The 20,548-nt window shown below is 39.2% G+C and overlaps 1 protein-coding gene across 1 annotated transcript in view; it reads left to right on the top strand.

Annotated features, from left to right (window-relative positions):
* The window catches only part of MDH1B (malate dehydrogenase 1B), a 58,601-nt gene extending 45,249 nt beyond the window's left edge, over nucleotides 1–13,352 (top strand). The window contains exon 11 of the mRNA XM_056111974.1: nucleotides 13,309–13,352. Coding sequence (XP_055967949.1) covers nucleotides 13,309–13,352 — 44 coding nt within the window. The remainder of the gene's footprint in view (nucleotides 1–13,308) is intronic.
* Nucleotides 13,353–20,548: the final 7,196 nt, after the last annotated feature.

Genomic DNA, 20,548 nt, shown 5'->3' with positions numbered 1-20,548 from the left:
GCAGAACCAAGCAGCTTGGAGCAGAAAAGTGAACGGACTATGCATTAATCCAGGTCATCATGTCTGCCCGGAGGGGAAAGGGTGTTGCTCCCTTCTGCCCTCCTCCCTCTGGAAAGAAAGATGGCGGCCGCATGGGAGCCTTGTGGACAGCAGGTATGAGCCGGGGGTGTGGGGGCAACTAAAACCTTATGGGAAGGGGGGTGTTCCGGTCCATCCTTCACGCCCTACCAAGGTCACCAGTTGCCCCCCATAAGCGGCTCTCCAGCACGGCCACGACTCCAGAGCACAGAAACCAATCTCTTAATTATCTGACTTTCAGTAGAAATACTTCCAGGGTTAATAAGTAAAATAGCGGAAATCTAAAACCAACATTTAATTCTTGAACCCAGCTGTAGAAAGCAAATCATTTCACAATGCTTTTTCAGCATGTCTCATGGTGGGGGGGGGGGGTAAACTCTAAATAATAGTGGTGCATCTTTTATTGAAACAATGAATCTAATCAAAGCAGATGGAGTGTTAACTAGAATTCATCTGCCTCGCAGGCACTGAGAAGGGTGGGGGGGTGGGGTTCTATTGGGGTTCTTGGTGGTAAAAAATAAGTATTGGTAAAGGGAAATGTGTTTGATATTTGCATGACTGAGACCTAAACCTGAAAGCTTTGTAACTTTTCCCACAGTGATTCAATAAATAAATAAATTATTTTAAAAAAAGGAAATAAGTGGATGAAGACATTAACACGTTCAAAGAAAGTTTGATGGAAAAATTCAGTCAAGCAGAGCTGAAGGAACTAAGGAGAACAGTAGCTGACAAAACTAAAGCAGTGCAGAAAAAGCCAAAGCTCACATCAGTGACATCAAGAACTAGTTAAATGGCATCATCAATAATAAGACGAAAAACTGTTTTAAAATAAACAGTTTAAGATGTTTCTGAGGTAATATCAAGAGGAACAACCTCTGAATCATAGGAGTTACAGGAAAAAAAGAAGGAAAGGGAAATAATTACTGGTGAAATAAATAGCTGGGAACTTCCCCAATCTGAGAATAAAGACATAAGAATAAAGACATGAACAGTGATCTTATAAGATCAAAGAGTTCTAATAAAAATAAATCTGCACAGAACAATAAGACACATTGTATTTAGAGAGCAAATCAGTCTCCTAAATGCAAGCAAGAGAGAAGAAACTCATAAGGCAAAGTCACATTGGATTTCTTGAGTTAAACTCTACAAGCAAGAAGGGAATAGCAAAATATTTACGTAGTACTAAATGGAAAAAAAACTAATGATCCTTTATCTTGCCAGGCTACTACTCAGATTTGACATTCATAAACAGACAACAGCCAAAGGCATTCACTACCTCCCAAACCAGCTCTACAAAATAAAATTAAATAATCATCAATGAAAAACAAGGAAACTGAAGTTGGAAGCAGAATAATATATTAAAGTCTTTAAATAGGGGAAAGATGGGGGAGGAGATAAGGAAACTCACAGATGGAACACCAGAATTAGTCATGGCAAACTTGGAAGGGGATGTAAGATCAGAAGATTGGCTGTAAATGCAAAAACAAGAGTAGAAGTAGCAAGAGGAGGCATTAGAGGCTGATTACCACATAAAAAGTAAATATCAAAACACAAGTGAAGAAAATAAGAAAGGGTCAAAGGAACAATGTCAAGCTGCAGAACACCCAAAATCTTCATAGAAAAAAACCCGGCAGTGGATTCTTTTATATCAATAATCTCTTTAGATGCCAATAGACTGAACTTCCCTATCAAAGGAACTGAGTGTCTGAATGTATTTGGAATCAAATTACTGCTGCCAACAAGAGATACTTTTGAATTTCCAAAACAAACCAATTCAGAGTGAAGGTTTGAAAAACAATAATACAGGGTAATAGTAAACTTTAAAAATGCAGGAATTGGCTATACTTTTATTGAACCAAATGGTGTTTAATCTAAAGAAAGTAATAAGAGATAGGGATGTACATTGCATACTGATTAGGGATCAAATAGGCTTAGCTATTATACATATTTATGCACCAGATGTAGGCGCAGCAAAGGTCTCAAAGCATCTACAAACAGAGCTAAGGAGACATATTGACAACAGAACACTTGAGATGGGAGATTTTATCACTACATTCTCTTATCATTGAATATCAACTAGACAGGAAATCAATGTTAATATTACTCCTAAATGAAGAATTGGAAGACCGAGTCCAGAATATATGATTTTGGCCCCTCCATGACCAAAAAGCAGAATACAAATTCTTCTCCAGTGTAGGCAGGGCATTCTCCAGATTAGACATGTGCTGAGACATAAGAGTGTTCAGTAAATTCAAGAAAATAGAAATCATTTAATGTTTCTTCTCAGATTACAAGGCCATGAAAATAGAAATCTAGTATAAAAAGAAACCAGGAAAATATCAATTAGAATATTGCTGTTGACCAACCAGTGAATCAAGAAGAAAAACAAAAATAAAGATTCCTTAAAACTAATGAGAATGAAGATACTATTTATCAGAATCTTTATGACACAGCAAAAACTATACTAAGAGGAAAGTTTGTTACAATACAGGCTTACATCAGGAAACAGGAAAAGACTCAGTAACCTTACTCCATAGCTTGAAAGACTAGGGGGAAAAAACACTAAATGGCAAAGCAGGTAGAAGGAAACAAATAATAAAAATAAATGAGAAAATCAGTGATACATTTTTACAAGACTATATGACCCAGCATTTTTGGAAAGACTTAAAATAATATTAATAATACCTAGCTAGACTCATCTGGAATAAACAATGGAAAAAATTAATAAGATCAAATATGAAAGGGGATGAATTATAAAAGATATTTCAAAAATACCTATCAGAAGTTACTCTCAATAACTTATACTCTAAGTTGAAGAAGTTAAAAGAAATGGATACAGTCCAATAAGATGGGAGGCATTGTATTCCCTGGCATTGAACTATCCTATAAAACTATAGTAATCAAAACAGTATTTATTGTAATCTAAGTATACTTTCAGACCAATGGAAGAGAATTTAGAACTCAGAAGTATGCCTTCAGATGAATGGGAAATCAATTTATGACAGAGGTGTTAGTGCATGAAATGAAGCAAGGAAAACCTTTCCAACAGACGATGGAGAAACTGGATAGCCACTTGCAGAGAGAGAGAAAGAGAGAGAGAGAGAGAGAGAGAGAGAGAGAGAGAGAGAGCGCGGTTGACCCCTGTATCCCACTATACACAAATTTTAGCTCCAAGTAAGTTAAAGATCTTTATATTAGAATAGAATCCATAAAATTCATTGATGAAAGCATTGGCAGAATTCTCATGATATTGACCTCAGAGGTATCTTCAGTAAATCATCTTGACTAGCAAAAATAACAAAGACAAAAACTAATTAGTACTATATCAAATTAAAATGTTTTTGTACAGTGAAAGAAATCAGGAATAAAATTAACAGACATCCTACTGAGCGGAAGAAACTATTTTCACTTCATACATTTGATAAAGATATACATCTATAATATATAAAGCACTCAGAAAACTCAACAACAAAACTAACGGCCCCATCAAGTAATGGAGAAAGGAAATGAACAGATACTTCCTAGAAATACATACAGATGAGCAATAAGCATATGAAAAAATGTTCAACATTAATTGTTATCAGGGAAATATAAATAAAAATGCTAATGAAACATCACATCATAGCAGTGGGAATGACCTATTTAAAATCAAATCCAAATAAAAAGACCAGAAACGGGCTAGGAAATAGTACAATGGTTAGCAAGTGTGCTTGATCTGGGTTCTATTCCAGACACCACAAGGTTCTCCAGAATCACCAGATATAGTTCTGGTGGCCCCTGATCACCACTGAGGTGGTCCAGGTAGTCCCTGAAACCTTGGGCATAAGTAGCATGGCATCCTCAAACTCTTAAACTGCCTGCCTGGTTGAATGAGGATTGCCAATGGAGCCAGTGGAGCCCCCAGAGTACTGAGCACTACATCAGAGACCAAAACAATTTAAAAATTTAAAATATATATTTTTAAAGTTTAGAAACAGCCAGTGTTGTCAAAAAACGTACTGGAAAACCCCACATTCATTATTGGTGGGACTGTTAGTTTTCTGGTTCAGCCGCTATTGAAAATGCAATGAAGCTTCTCCAGAAATTCAGAGGAAAACTTCACAAGACCCAGTGACTTCATTCCTTGGCATCTTATCTCAAGAACGGAAATATATTGATTTGAAAAAAATGGATATGCACACCTCTTTTCACTGCAACACTCTACAGTATCCCAGATCTGGAAACAAAACTAAGTTCCTAATGACAGAGAAGTGGATTAAGAACTTGTAGTAAAAATACACATTGTAATACTGCTGAACTATGAGAAAAGATGAAAATTTGGCTTTTCTGTAACTTGAATGGAGCTAGAAGGGGTCATGTTAAGCAAAATTAGCTTGAGGGAGAAGGCTGATTTCATTCCTATCAGCTGATCACACTCGTGGTACATAAATAAGCAAAGCAAAGGAATGAACAAAATCCAATTGAATTTTGATTACAAAACTGCAAGGGTGGGGAAGAGAGGAAAGGAAAACTAAAGCTAAAAATGATACCAGGACAGTGGTGGAGGGTCTTGAGTACTCTGGTCACAGGGAAGGGGCAAGAATTTTGTGTACCACAAGCATGAATGTAAGCACTATTTTGTTCATGTTACTTCAACTGTAGTAAAAAAAGAAAAAGAATTCAATGTGTTTGAAAAACACACAAATATTCGGTTCTTTTCATTGTTTTTACTGCGTACTTGTTTTAAATATGATTCCTACAGCCTTCTCTGAAAGGCAGCTAAGCTTAGAATTTGTAGGTAGATGATAGACAAAATATGAGCTTACTTTCCTTACATTTATATGTAACTGGGTAGAAGATCAAGTCTCCCTTAACAAATGAATTTATTCCTTGTGTGTATGTGTATTTATGTTTTGTTCTTTAGAGTTTATTCTCAGAGCTTCCACCTGGCTCTGGGCTCAGAGATCACTCTTGGCCATGCTCAGGGCACTATATGGGGTTTCAGGGATTGAACCTGGGTCAGCCACATGCAAGGCAAACACCCTATACCTTGTACTACCTCTTCATCACCTGTCGTTATTTCTTTTTCTTTTTTCTCTCCTTTCTTTCTTTCTTTCTTTCTTTCTTTCTTTCTTTCTTTCTTTCTTTCTTTCTTTTTTTTCTTTGCTTTTTGATAAAGATATCTCATACCCAGCAATGCACAGGGGTTACTCCTGGCTCTGCACTCAGAAATTACTCCTGGCAGTGCTCAGGGAAACATATGGGATGCTGGGAATTGAACCCGGTTTGGCCGCATACAAGGCAAACGCCCTACCCGCTGTGCTATCACTCCAGCCCCCTGTAGTTATTTTCATACCCCCACTTTTCCCAAATCTCCAAGAACTCAACTTTACTTATCCACTTTCTAGAATCTGGCTCAGTGCCTTAATAACCAAGCTGTTATGGAGACAACCTCATTCTTCCCTCAAAGTGAACAAATAAGGAAATGAACACAGATAAATCTAAGTCAAGGTTTTTAAAGCCTATAACTGAGTTCTCTTAATATTTTGCCCAAAAAAAGGCATATGTATTGTTATGTAGTTGACCAATCAAGATATTCCTCCAAGCTTCTATACTTTATCTAAATGCCCAGTAAAATGAATACAATTTGTTGTATGATCCATTCTGGAAACGAACTTTATTATGGTATTTGGAGAGGGAATAACCAATGGAGAATTAAACTTGGCACATAAAGAAAAATCAAGGCCAAGAGAGGCAATGAGAGAGGCCAAGAGAGGCAATGAATCTGACACCATAGCTGCAAAGAAAATTAAGACTGAGAAGCAAAGGAGCCAAGAGAGACTACGTGCAGAAATAGATGAAGATCAGGAAAGAAGATCCGGAAAGAAGCCAGTAATTAGTTTTTCTCTGTGAAAATGCCGGCAATGGTCTTGTGGTTTTGTTTCCCCCATAGAATCCCTCTCATATATGTACTTCTTCAGCGATTAAATCAGGAGTCCAGGAGCAGTGGGGAGCCAGGGGGAAAAATGATCTAATAAATATATCAGGAATCCAGAAAACAGGAGCAGTAGGCAGCCCAAGAAAAGCTAATAAAAACATAAGTTGCTAATGTATTTCTCAATTGTGATATCTTTAAACTTTTCTTTTTAAATACTCTGAAGGAAACATTATGGAACTGTAACAGATAAAATCATACCAACTATAAAATTTAGTTGGTAGCGTATTGAAGTAAAAAAAATACCTATATATTTGGGGATGAATAACTCAAGAGGTTTTCCTGAATGTAAGGTAGTATCAAGCTAAACAATCAAATAGAAAAGACAGTGTATACACACACACATTTACTGTCACCTACAATCACTCCCATGTTTATTAGTGTGCATTCTCAAAAAGTTTGATGACAATTTGTGTATTTTTACCTACATGAAAATAAAACCCATAAAGATATATCCAACCCATGTTCTCCCACAAACTCAAAGGTCTTTACCACCCAGGTCTAAACTGATTGGATCAGAAGTAAAAAACAGAATCAAGAAGAACCATGCATATTTTTTTCTCTTTCTAAAAAAAATATTGAACTGAGAAAAATAGATGAATACATTGCTCTGCAATGACAACAGCAGTGAACTGGAGAAAGCCATAAAGCTCTACTTGTGAGGTTTTCAGGGCCAGTCAGGATCACTAACTTTGTAAAACCCTCCTGTGCATACCATCTTTCTGGTACCTAGTTGGTCCGAGTATTTTTATGATAAATCACATTGGTCCCACCCCACCCCACTTCATTTAGGTAGAATTATTTTCTGTTTCAAGATACCAGTGTGACTTGAGTAATCACAACTTTAGGACCCAGGGATGAAGCAGAGTGGTAGAGAGCTGCCTTGCAAGTGTAATGCTTCAAATTTGGTCTCCAGCATCACCCTCTCTTTGCTGAACATGATCCCCGTCTTTGCCACTGTGATCTCTAGCACCACGTCCAAGTGGATGGTCACAGCACATGGCAGCAAAGCCTGTGCAACCCAGTGGGTGCAGCCCCTGGAGCTATGTAATCAAATGCGTGAGCACCTGACCAAATGTGAAGCCCCAGACAATGTGAGAGCAATAGCAGAAACCAAGGGAAGGGAGAAGAGGGGAAGGCTGAGCCTTCTCTGCATGCCATCCCCCAAATTACATTTGCGTGGGTATACTATTCAATTTTGGTTTGGGCTCATATAATTGTCTTTTCAAAGTACCATGTTAAGCGAAATTAGTCTGAAAAAGCGGGATAGACACAGAAAGATTGCATTCATCTGGGGAACATAAAGCAACAAAACGGGAGACTAACACCCAGGAATGGCTGAGATTAGTACCAGGAATTTTGCTCCATGACTTGAAGGCCAGCCACATGTGCTAGGTGAAAAGGAAGCTCAGATAGAGAAGAGAGCACCAAATAAAGGGTGTTGTGAGGACCCTCCCAGGGTGGGAGAAGCATGCTAAAAGTAGTCTATAGACCAAACATGATTGCCACTCAATGCCTCTCTTACGAAACACAGTACGCAAAAGAAGAGAGAGAGAACAAGGGGGAATGCCCTGCCACAGAGGCAGGGTGGGACGGTGGGGATGGGGGGTGGGAGGGATGCTGGGACCCGTGGTGGTGGAGGATGGGCACTGGTAGAGGGATGGGTACTTGATCATTGTATAACTGAAACCCAAGCACAAAATTTTATAAGTCTATAACTGTACCTCATGGTGTTTCACTAATAAAAAAAATTAAATAATAAAAAAAATAAAGTTAGCAGTGATAGGAAATTATAAAAAAAAAGTTTGTTTCGTAACTGTGTAGTTTTGGTTTGGAGGACACACTTATCAGTGCTTAAGCTCAGTGCTCAGAATTCATTTTGGCAGTGCTTAGAGCATATATCCTGTGGTACCATGGACCAAACATTTGCATTTCCCACATGCAAAGCTGGTGCTCCATCCCCTTGAGCTATCTCACTATCTCCCCAACCCCCCAAATTGCAGTGTTTAAATAAAAATCAGTCTTTTATTAAAGCAGGAGTAGTCAAACCAATATTCTCATATATTTTTCAAGCTAATACGACTCTTTACAATTGCCAATTAGGAACTTTTAAAACCCAGGAGTCATGTTAAAAAACTGCTGATATCTGGTTTTTTTTTTTTTCTCTGTAGTTTTAAATAGCTCTTAAGGTCCAAAAAACTTTCTGAAAACTCAGGGAAATTTTAGCTTGTGTTTACACCATCATAATGAAGGGAATCATTTCAAAGCCACAACTGAGTTTTGCTTGCATCCAAAGTCAGCACCTCCTCTGATGTTTTTGTGGAGGACAGTTAATGTGTGTGTTTATAATTTGAATGAGGTTTTGTACCTAATCTCTTTTTTTTCTCTTTGGGTCACACCTGGCTATGCACAGGGGTTACTCCTGGCTCTGCTTTCAGTAATTACTCCTGAAGGTGCTCAGGGGACCATATGGGATGTTGGGAATCGAACCCCGGTCAGCCACATGCAAGGCAAATGCCCTACCCGCAGTGCTATAGCTCCAACCCCAGTACCCTAATCTTTAATCACTTTAATTATTCTACTTACTAACATACATATGCCCCTAATTAATATATTTTATGAATTACACCAAGTGAAAATTGTTATTATTTACCATTTGTGTGAAAATAGTGATGATGCATTTAAAAAAATATTGTTTCAGAGTGGTTTATTTTTTTTCCCAGATGATGCACTAGCTCTTAGTCTATTATAGGTAATGGACCAACTTGGGAAATCTCAAGTCTGGTCTTTGAATTAGGAGTAACTTTAATGTGAAGTTATTAAAAATAATTTCTCTGTGTTATTAAAACTGTCATGATAAAGGCATGAGGGAGGAATTCTATAGGCCATTTAGAGCATGAATCTGAGAAAGTCATTATGTAAAATAATTGCTTCATTGGTCACTGGAATGTATATACACTTAAATGTATTTATCCTTAAAACTGTGGGAGACACTGTTAGTTCTTCTCCCTACAACCTTATTCCCACACTCTCTTGATTAAGAAAAACTCTGATTTCATTGGAATGGGCAATGGCCCCAACCCTTGGGCATAAATATTGATAGCAGTAATCTATTCTCATTTAGCAGTGATTGGTTAGGGCCAGGCATGCATCTCAGTTATGTACAGTGTTAAAAAAGAGAAAGCCTTCTGCAGAAGGGTAAAGAAAGGAAAGAAAGAGACAGAGACAGGCAGATGCAGTGAGAGAAGTGAGATATAGAAGGGGTAGCGAGAGAGATGGAGAAAATCAGAAGAAAGAAAAAACACGTCTACCTTCACGCTTTCTGTTTAAAGTGCTGTGCTACCAGAAAATGCTTGCAGCTTTGACAGCCATTTTGTGGCCATGAAGAGACATCACCAGCAGAGTAGGGTAACAGGAGCAGGTGGCAGTGTAGAAAGATAAGAGTCTGGTATTAATTCCAACAGTACTGAGCCACCCTTTGGACAACTTAATACTTTTCTGAATAGCATTTTTTCTTTTATTATAATAATATAGTGCATAACATGGGGTTAATCAACTATTAATATTATAGATGAGTCTACTGGTCAATGGGCTGGAGTGACAGCACAGTGGGTAGGGCGTTTGCCTTGCACACAGCCGACCCGGGTTCGATTCCTCAGCCCCTCTCGGGGAGCCCGGCAAGCTACCAAGAGTATCTTGCTGCCACAGCAAAGCCTCGCAAGCTCCCCATGGCGTATTCAATATGCCAAAAAGAGTAACAAGAAATCTCACAAGCAAATCAATGAACAACAGACTTGAGATGTCACTTGAGTGCTACAGTGACAGTGCTACTGGTCAGTAGAAAGGTATTTGTGGTTAAATTTAAAAGGACTCAGGAGTTAGGGACACCAATGCCCAGCACCAAGGTTTTCAACTCTTCCAGGATTCCCTGATACTTATATTGTTTGAAGGTTAGCAATATTTGTTAACAGACAATAGTTTTATAACTTGACTAACTTGATAGAGAAATATCTCTCAATTTATATGGGGGAATAAATTTATGTATTAAGATTATTTAGTATATATTTAAAACATTAATTAAATTAAAATATTTAAATACATTAAAATAAGCAATCAACTTCTCCCTCTCAGCCAGGATCAAAGATTGCTATATTTGAAATATTCTTTCTAACTTCAGTTAGTAAGGGCTTTCAGCTAAGTTCAGTCTTCCACTAGTGACTTCTGACATTGAATCAGGTTCATTTGTATTATTTTCAGGGTTTCTAATTTAGTAGTCCTTAGGTGGGCCTGAGATTTTGCATTCTTAAATTCTCAAGTGAGGCAGATGCTGCTTCTATGGGGATCATGCACTGACAACTGGGGCCCCCAATTCCCTTTATCCACACTTATGTTCCTGACACGTCTGTCTGATTGTCACTTTATGACTCTTTTCTGGATCCCTCTCCAAATTCATCAGTAAGATTGATTCAGTATTTAGCATACTATTTACCTTGCCCAGGGTGATCTTGGACATTATATCACTGAAGCGTCTTTAAGTTGGCATAGTGAGATAGCCTTTACTTTCTTGGTCAAATCACTGCTTCTTTTTATTTCAGAGAGATAAAATTATAGGACCCAAATAGTCAGATGAGGATTAAAGAGCCTTTCTTCTTGCTATTCCATACCAGGTGCAAGAGAAAATAATGTCATAAATAACCTCCCATTTGCTTCTCTGTTTGACCTTAACATGAGCATCTTTAACTCTAAAGTGGTTTGGGCCAAGCTGAGTACTTACTCGTTCCACAAAGGACACAGGAAGGTTATTCATATTTACAGCTGAGCTGCTGGAAACAAAACTGGTAGCCCCTCCCAAGAGTGAGCAGCTGCTCTGCCTTGCATATTAATTTCTTCGGGGCAGAAATTATGAGCCAACAGAACAGCTATTCACACCATTCTCACTGCATTGGTAAAAATCACAATTTTGTATCTGTCCCTTTCATTCCAACTGACTTCACTCAGCATGATATCCTCTAGTTCTATCCCCATGATTAAGTTGGAGGGTGTTGGTGAGAGGGAGCAGGACTGGGTTTCTTGGGGGGCGGGGAGAGATACAGGTACCCTGGTGATGAGTGTGGTGTTGGGATTGTGTCTGAAAGCATAAAGGGCTGGAGCGATAGCACAGCAGGTAGGGCGTTTGCCTTACAAGCAGCTAACATGGCCAACCCAAAGTTTGATTCCTCCGCCCCTCTCGGAGAGACTGGCAAGCTACCGAGAGTATATCGCCTGCCCCGTGATGTATTTGATATGCCAAACACAGTAACAAAGTCTCACATTGGAGGCATTACTGGGCCCGCTCGAAAAAATCGATGAACAACGGGAGCCAGTGACAATGTAAACTAAAAAGTACAAAAAAAAAAACCCAACATAATTAAGACAAAAAGACTTTAAGCAGGAGTTTTGTGGAGTGTACAAAATTTACTCTTCCTTGTAGAAAGTAAAGTAAGTAAAGTAAAGGCCCTCCCGTTGATCATCGATTTGCTCAAGCGGGCCCAGTAACGTCTCCATTGGAGACTTTGTTGTTCCTGTGTTTGGCATATCAAATACGTCACGGGGAGCTTGCCAGGCTCTGCCGTGCGGGCGAGATACTCTCTGTAGCTTGCCAGGCTCTCCGAGAGGGGCGGAGGAATCAAACTCGGGTCGGCCATGTTGGCTGCGTGCAAGGCAAATGCCCTACCGCTGTACTATCGCTCGTCTGCCCCCTTTGCTACCTATTCCTGAAAAAGCATTTAGAGTTAAAAGTAACTTTATAGTCATGCTGTCAATCGTGTTTTTATTCATGTTCCTCTGGAATTAATTACCAATATGTTTGAAAAGATTCCACGGTGCTTTCTTAGACCCCCATGCTGACTTGCCCTATCATCATGCTTTTTCATTTTCTTCTTTCCAATACACTTTCTGCACTTGCCATCAAGAGACCTCACATTCTCATACTACTTTATTTCCATGAAGTAAAAGAAGAACCTGAGATTTTAGATTATTATACCACAGTTGTCAGTGCAAGACAAACTTATAAAGTGATCTAGAAAACATTAAGATCTGAGTAGCAATGAACGATATTAGTGTTCTGATTTTAGGGTTGGTAATAAAACTTTCCTTCACCTAAAGAAACAAGGTGTGCTTGAAGAAATGACTTCTTTTAATACTTGAACAGGGAGTATTTGAGAACTCAATCTTCAAAACCTGTTGAACTAGAAAAATAAAAAGAGATGATGGGAGGAGAGCAGGTGTCCCTGAATCCACCCTAAAAAGAAAGACCAGCTTGAAGGGATACCGCATGAAACAAATGCACCAAGCTAAATTGGGGCCATTGATATCATCATTTGCTTTACAAGATGCACTAATAAGGGCAATGCATCATTTATGGCAACTCCCAACGCATACATTGAAAAAAAATCACAGCAAACTACCTAAAAACCCACCTTGTGAAATTTTTAATAATCCCTGTGCTCTTCAAAAATGTCAATCATCATCAACAAGGAATGTCTAAGGAAATATGCCAAATTAAAGGAATACTAGTAAATATAGCACAGCCAATGTTGAGTTGGATTCTGCATCAGGAAAAATGTTAGGTACTTGGTCCAGAGAGAGAGTTCAGTGGGCTAGAGTCTCAATCCCTGATGCTGTGTAGTCTCCTGAGCAACTCAGGAAGCAATGCCCAAACATAGAGTGCCCCCTCATCACCCACGCCACACCAAAAGTAAATAAAATATGCAAAAACTAATATGACTACTGACTAATCATATTTATGTGTTAGATTTCCGATTTTAAGATTATTCTGTAATTATGTAAGGGAGTCTCCTTATCCTTAGAAATACAAGCTAAAGTATTGAGATAGAAACAGGCAGACCAAAAAAATCAACAACAACAATGTATGAGTTAAGGTGCATGTTTACATTGTGTGTTTTTATGTGTGTGTGTGTATGTGTGTGTGGTTGCATTTAGAAAACATTGGTGAATCTACTGGATATGAGTTATTTGAAAATTATTTGTACTATTCTTTCAGCTTATGTTTTTAAGCTATTTCAAAATAAAAATATAAGAGCTAAGCTTACAGCAGTGAAATTGCTTTAGACTAAGGTCAATAATTACTTTGTAGATTGTTTTAGAAGAGTCAGCCAAAAATTCATGACCTCTGGTTTTTCTCCCTAAATATTTTACCTTTCAATTGTGTTTTTGAACTTCTTTAATGCTTTTTTTTATTGTTTGACTTATTCTAGAAACTGTGGTAAAAGCCATGAAATCAGAAACAGAAGTAAAATAAGAAGAAAAAAGTAACTGCAACTACTTACTTGCTATACACCTCAAAATCCACAACAAGTACTCCTATACAATTCATAATAAATGATGATTTGATGAGTGGTAAAGAAAATATACCAAATGTCTTTGCATAATCTACACAGAAATGTTGGTGTTTCTTATTGAATCTACTTATACATTAAATTTTGTTCCCAGTTGCCAAGTATCAGGCATCCTTGTATCCTAGAACAAAACCTCAGTTGTTGTAAATTACTTTATATATGTCTTTTTAGTGGTAGGTGCTTATTTTCTAATTTAGGATTTTCTCATCTATATTGCAAATAAAATGGCCCACATTTTTAATGAAAATATGTATGATTAGAAAAAGAGATTATTTCCTTTGTTATGTTAGAAATTAGTATTTTTTGATTTCAGAAAATAACTTTAGAAGACTTGATTATCCCCTAATTGTTTTTATAGAAGAAAATGCCCTTTTGTGAAACTTCCAAGATTTGATATATGCAACTATATGGCCTCAATATTTTCTTTTGAGTTCATTCTCTGATAACTTTTATGTGTTTTACATAAATATTTTCTAATTTTTCTTTAGTTTGTATATTTATTTTTGACAAATAAAAGCTGTACTGAAGGTGTACAATTTGATGTATTCTTATGACGTGATTACCACAGTCAGCTTCACTAATATACCTTCATACTCCATAATTAACATCCTATCTGTTTACTTACTGTGAAAACAGTTAAATCTATTAGCAATAATATCAAGCATATAATACTTTGTAATTAACTATAGCTACGATATAGTGTTGTGAACTGGATGTTCAGAAATTATTCATCCTCTAGCTAAAAGTTCGCTCCTTTGGTCAGTATCCTCCCATTTCTCTCATTCCCCAGCTTCTGGCAACTACATTAGACTCTTCATTTCTGTGAATTACATGGTTTTTCTTTTTTTTTTTCTTTTTTGACACTCGACATAGAAGTGAGATCATGTGATATCTGTCTCTCCAAGTTTGGTTTATTTCAATTAGCATGAAGTCTTCCTGGTTCATCTGTGTTGTCAAAAATGATAAGATTTTATTCTTTTCTTCTTCATTTAAATATACCACATTATCTTTATCCACTGATCTGCACAAGGCTGTTTTTTTTTTTTTTGTAAATCTTGACTACTATGAATAATGCTGCCATGAGCATGGAAGTATAACTCCCTCTTTGAAATCACAGTTTCATTTCCTTTGTATTGGCAACCAGAGGAAGATTACTGGAGAATACGGGAGTTCTATTTTTAATTTTTTGAGGAAACTCTATGCTGATTTCCATATTGGCGGTACCAGTTTGCATCAGTCGCAGTGCATACGTATTCTCTTTTTTCTATTTTTCTTCCCCTTGAATCAATTTTCATAGTAATTTGGTTTTTCTCTAAAAATTTTCAGCATGTATATAAACATGCGGCTGTCCTCGCTGAGGTCCCTTGGAGGGGAGCAGGTTGAGTTTCCCTCCCCGCCCCGACCAGGGCTCCGGCAGCCTCCAGAACCAGCCACCACCATGCTGAGACCACTCTCCACACACATGAAGGTACCAGCAGAGGAACAAAGACATGCGGGTCCCAGGGCTGAGATCTCCAAGCCTGCTTTGATCGGGGCTGAGCATCCTCCACCCAGATCCTCCAAATTCCAGTAGGCAGGGGTCACACCCACCAACTGGTCCCCCGGCGCCATGTAATCTCATCAGCGGCCAAGACTCAGAGACTATAAAACCCAGCTCCCGGAACCGCACGGCCGCAAATGCGGCCGCGCAACATTTTATTATGACATCTTATTATCTCATTCCTACTTTGGACAAACTGGCAGGCTACCGAATGGAACCTGCCCACATGGCAGAGTCTGGCAAACTCCCCATGACGTACCCAATATGCCAAATACCAGTAACAATGATGGGTCTCATTCTCCTAACTCTGAAAGAGCCTTGAATATGGCACTTTTTTAATAATCTCAGGGCTAGCACGAAGGAGACGTTACTGGGGCCTACTCGAGGCAATCGACGAATATAAACATGCAATATGTCAAGGTTTCTTTTCCTCTGTTGATAGTTCTAGTCTTCAAATATATATACAAGGAACTATTGAAGAGTGCACAATACATTGATTATCTCAAAAACAGAACCCACACACAGTAAAACAATGGTCATGTAGTTTCTGGGTGGTGTGGAACTTTTATGTCCAAATCAGGAAGGTTATGATTATGTTGGAAGACTAAAATTTTATTTATACCTGTTTCCTTGGGCAGTACTACTTTCTTCAGAAGGTAATGACAGTGTCAATTACCAGTTATAATTTATGAAAACTATTGTATGCTAGCAAAAAGTTCTCATCATTTATCCATGATGATGAAAAATTTATAACCCAAACAGTATATTAAAGAAAAGTAAAGAATTCTTAAAGGGACAAAGTTTGAGTTTGAACTAGAACCTGTAACAGTAACTCGAAATTTCCAGTTAACCAAAGTGAAACCCAAACAGTTCTTTTATCTTAATCTGTCCAAAACTGGCCAAGCTGACAGCTCAGTCCTATCAGTTGTTCCTTTTCTTGAATTACTTTCCAACATAAATGAGTTTATTCTTCTGTAGTTAAAATATTTACCTGTTTTTTTTTTAATCTGGAATTTCAGACTATTTTTGGAGGGGAGTACGAAGATATTTGATCGTTATAATCAATGACAGAGATCTCAAATCTCTATATGGTAACATTCAGGGAAATATACAAATGTCCCCTTTTCATTTTAAAATGTCTGTATGCAAACATAATAGAATACCCACAAATATGATTTCAGCTTGGACTCTGGAGAACTTAGACGTATATTTCATGTGAGATACACCTAACTTATATATTTTCTTATTTTTTTCCGGGAACATCAATATAATTTATAAAGAGAAGGGAAATGATAAATTGTTTCCCCTCTCTGCTTGATCTTACCCATTGCTAATCAATTCTCATTTTGAGAAATGTTTCCAGTTTAAGTTTATGAGAAACCTGGAGTGTAATACTAGTAGCACTGTAGCACTGTCCTCCCGTTCATCTATTTGCTCTAGTGGGCCCAGTAACGTTTTCATTATGAGACTTGTTGTTACTGTTTTTGACATATTAAATATACCACAGAGAACTTTCCTGGCTTTGCCCTGCGGGCGAGATACACTCAGTAACATGCAGGGCTCTCTGAGAGGGGTGGAAGAATCAAACCCAGGCCGGCTGCATGCAAGGCAAACACCCTACCGACATGCTATCGCTCTGCCCACAAAAGAGAAACAAATAGGCTATCACTAGATATCATAATAACTTTGCAAATTTTATTTTTATTGTGTTACATTTTGTTTTTTTTAATAAATAGAAGAGTGTATTATTATTTTGCTTTTTGAGTCAAACCCAGCAATGCACAGGGGTTACTTCTGACTATGCACTCAGGAATTACTCCTGGCAGTGCTTGGTGGACCAGATGGAATACTAGGGATCCAACCCGGGTCAGATGCATGCAAGGAAAACGCCCTACCTGCTGTATTATCACTCCAGCCCCTTGTGTGACATTTTGGCCCAAAGAACAAAAAAAAACAGAATTGGTTAATTCTGAACTTCTTTTTTTTTTTTTTTTTTTTTTTTTTGCTTTTTGGGTCACACCCGGCGATGCTTAGGGGTTACTCCTGGCTCATGCACTCAGGAATTACTCCTGGCGGTGCTCGGGGGACCATATGGGATGCTGGGAATCGAACCTGGGTCGGCCATGTTGGCTGCGTGCAAGGCAAACGCCCTACCTGCTGTGCTATCGCTCCAGCCCCAATTCTGAACTTCTTTAAAAATGTATTTTCAGGGTGTATGGTGCTGCCAACAGGTCAATCTGTACCTGTGAGGCGAGTGCATCAGCAGCCTGATGACGTCTTCAGACTTCCAGATACTCCAAAATTGCTGCTGTGCCTTTGGCCAGATCCCAAAAACCTGGGACAAAGTTTACCAAGAAAGTAAATGGCCAAAAGTTAGGTTAGTGGGAAAGACACCAACAAACCATGTCCAGCTCAGCTACATAATTGGAGGCATGGCCTCTCTGGTTCCTGATTGAACTGCTTAATGGCCATGATCCCAGAGACTCAGAAACAAATCTCGAAACCCAGTGGCTTTTGGCAGAAATGCGTCTGGTCCATGCAGTAGGTTATCGGTGCTGGGCCAACCCAGGTGGGAATAGGTTTCGTGCCTTGGTTTCGTGCCTGTTCCCCCTGGCTGTTCCCCCTGGCGACCCGGTGGCCGCCATCCTCCAGAGGCCACTGGACACTCAGGTTTGGGCCCGCAGTGACGAGACACGCAGGGCCTCACGAGATGGGAGTGGAGCCGATCCTGTCCTCCTCACCCCAAAGAGATCCCAAGTCATCGCCCATGAAAGGCCTCTCTGGCTCCTGATTAAGCTGCTTAACAGCCATGATCCCAGAGGCTCAGAAACAAATCTCAAAATCCAGTGGCTTTTGGCAGAAATGCATCTGGACCCCACAGTACGTTACTGTCTCCGGGCCACGCCAGGGGTGAAAGGGTGTTGTCACTCCGACTGCTCCCTCTTGGTGGCTTGGTCGCCGTCATCCTCCAGAGGCCATTGGATAGTCGGGTTTGGGCCCACAGTGACAAGACATTTTGGGCCTCATGGGATGGGGTTGAAGATGGTCCTGTTCTCCCCACCCCAATGAGGCTCCAAGTCATCGCCCATGAACAGCCTCTCTGGCTCCTGATCAAGCTGCTTAACAGCCATGATCCCAGAGACTCAGAAACAAATCTCGAAACCCAGCAGATTTTGGCAGAAATGTGTCCGGACCACACAGTAGGTTACTGTCGCTAGGTCACCCCAGGGGGGGAAAGGTGTTGTCCCTCCGCCTGCTTCCCCCTGGCAGCTCAGTCGCCGTCATCCTCCAGAGGCCATTGGATAGTCAGGTTTGGGCCCACAGTGATGAGACATTTTGGGCCTCATGGGATGGGGGTGAAGCCGGTCCTGTCCTTCCCACCTCAACGAGACTCCAAGTCATCGCCCTCAAACGACCTTTCTGGCTCCTGATCAAGCTGCTTAACGACCATGATCCCAGAGACTCAGGAGCAAATCTTGGAACCCAGCAGGTTTTGGCAGAAATCCCTCCAGATTTAAGCGTTTAAATTTTGGAATTTCAAAATTGGGTGGCCACTGCTGCAGCCACACGACATCATATGGTATTCATAAAGGTAAAGGTAAAGGCCCTCCCGTTGATCGTCGATTTGCTCGAGCGGGCCCAGTAACGTCTCCATTGGAGACTTTGTTGTTACTGTGTTTGGCATATCGAATACTCTCAGTAGCTTGCCAGGCTCTCCGAGAGGGGCAGAGGAATCGAACTCGGGTCGGCCATGTTGGCCGCTTGTAAGGCGAACGCCCTACCACTATGCTATGCTATCGCTCCAGCCCATGGTATTCATAACCAGCAATAAAAAACAAATTGTCTACTGTTGACTTTTCAGCAGATCTGAGGGTTGGGGGTAAAATCTCAAATAATAATGCTGGGTCTGGTGTCAAAATATTGAATGTGATCAAAGTAGAGAGAGACTAATGTGGAAATCATCTGCCCCACAGGTAGGGGGAGGGTGTGGGATGGGGGATACTGGGGTTGTTGGAGGTGAAGAATGGGCACTGGTGAAGGTATGGATGTTTCATTGTATGACCGAGACTTAGACCCGAAAACTTTGCAACTGCTCTCACAGTGATTCTATAAATTAAAGTATAAAAAATGAAAAAAAAATTAAGGTGAAGTTCGTGCACAATTCAATCAGCTAATCAGTGGCTGAATAAATAGCAGTACTCCTACATTTAAAAAAAGGTATTTTCAGATTATGTATAAAATTTAAAGAAATGTGCATCTGTAGCAAATTATTATTATCCTTTTGAAGGTTTGCATTATATTTGATACCTTTTAAAATATGTAGCTGTATCTATGTAGCTGCAAATCTGTAAACATATTTATCAAATGAATCATATTCCATCCCTAGAACACCTTTATCTGGTAGTTAGTAAGAACTTCATATCCACTTACCCTGGATGTGAAGTTCTTCTTACTGTTAGCTGATCCTTATGATAATCCCTGCTCTTCACATCACTCAGAAAATATTTTACTGTCTCTCTTACATAGGAAATTAATATTAAAATAGCTCTTTGAAACAGATGTAGGAGTGACCATAATTGAAACAGAAGTAGGAGTGGTCTTAAATTATTCAAGATCTTTATTACTAATGAATGCATGTCCGTGAACCTTTTTAAAAAATACGTTGCAGGCTCAAATGCCATGTTTTGCACGCGGTTGCTGGACACTCAAAGCAGGACACTAACTCTCTATGGGAATGCCATACTGGGAATTTTATTAGCTAATTTGTTCCTATTTCAAAACTGCTGAATAGTTTATACAGAATGTTTGATTAAACTGCTTCTCCAAGAAAACCAAGCAAGGTAAGGATTTGGTATGGAGCCGGATAGATTTTGCTTCCAGTTCTGCCCTGGAAAGTCTGGGAGGCTGGCCCATTTTTACAGGCACTTGGTGACTTCAGGAAGAGTCTGGGAGAGCATTTCTACACCAAAAAGAGTTACAGCCTGAAGTCCTTGATGTAGCTCTTCAAAACAAAATTTTCTTGATTATATTTGGGAGCATATGATTGTTGCTATTACTACGATAGTTTCAGCAATCAATGTTTGCTTGAATTTCTTTTAAAAATGGTATCTGTCACAGTAATTTTTGCCTTAATTTAATTATAGATTTTTAGACAGTTTTCAACTGCTCATCCATAAATGTCTTTTTGGGGGAGGAGGCAGGGAAGAGCACACCCTTGGTGCTCAGGGCTTACTTCTTGCTCTGCTCTTAAGAATCTCTCCTCCTGGCTTGAGGGACCACATGGGGTGCCAGGGATCAAACTTGGGCCCACTGCATGCAAAGCAAATGTCCTACCTGCCATACTATCTCTCTAGTACCTGTCTTTTTTGTTTTTATTCTTAGAATTGTGTAAGGTTTTCTTATAGCCCATTCTGTTTAATGGATAGATGTGTGTGTTTGTGTTTGTGTGTGTGTGTGTGTTTGTGTGTGGGTGTACAGAGATGGTGCAACTTTCACCAATTGTTGCTACATGAAGCGAGTAACTGATCAATCATTTAAAAATAAAATATTCACTGAAAT

This window comes from Sorex fumeus, unplaced genomic scaffold (assembly GCF_029834395.1).
Source record: "Sorex fumeus unplaced genomic scaffold, SorFum_2.1 ptg000014l, whole genome shotgun sequence".
In the NCBI taxonomy this organism is placed as follows: Eukaryota; Metazoa; Chordata; class Mammalia; order Eulipotyphla; family Soricidae; genus Sorex; species Sorex fumeus.
The sequence above is the reverse complement of the archived record's forward strand: the minus strand, read 5'-3'. Positions and strand labels throughout refer to the sequence as shown.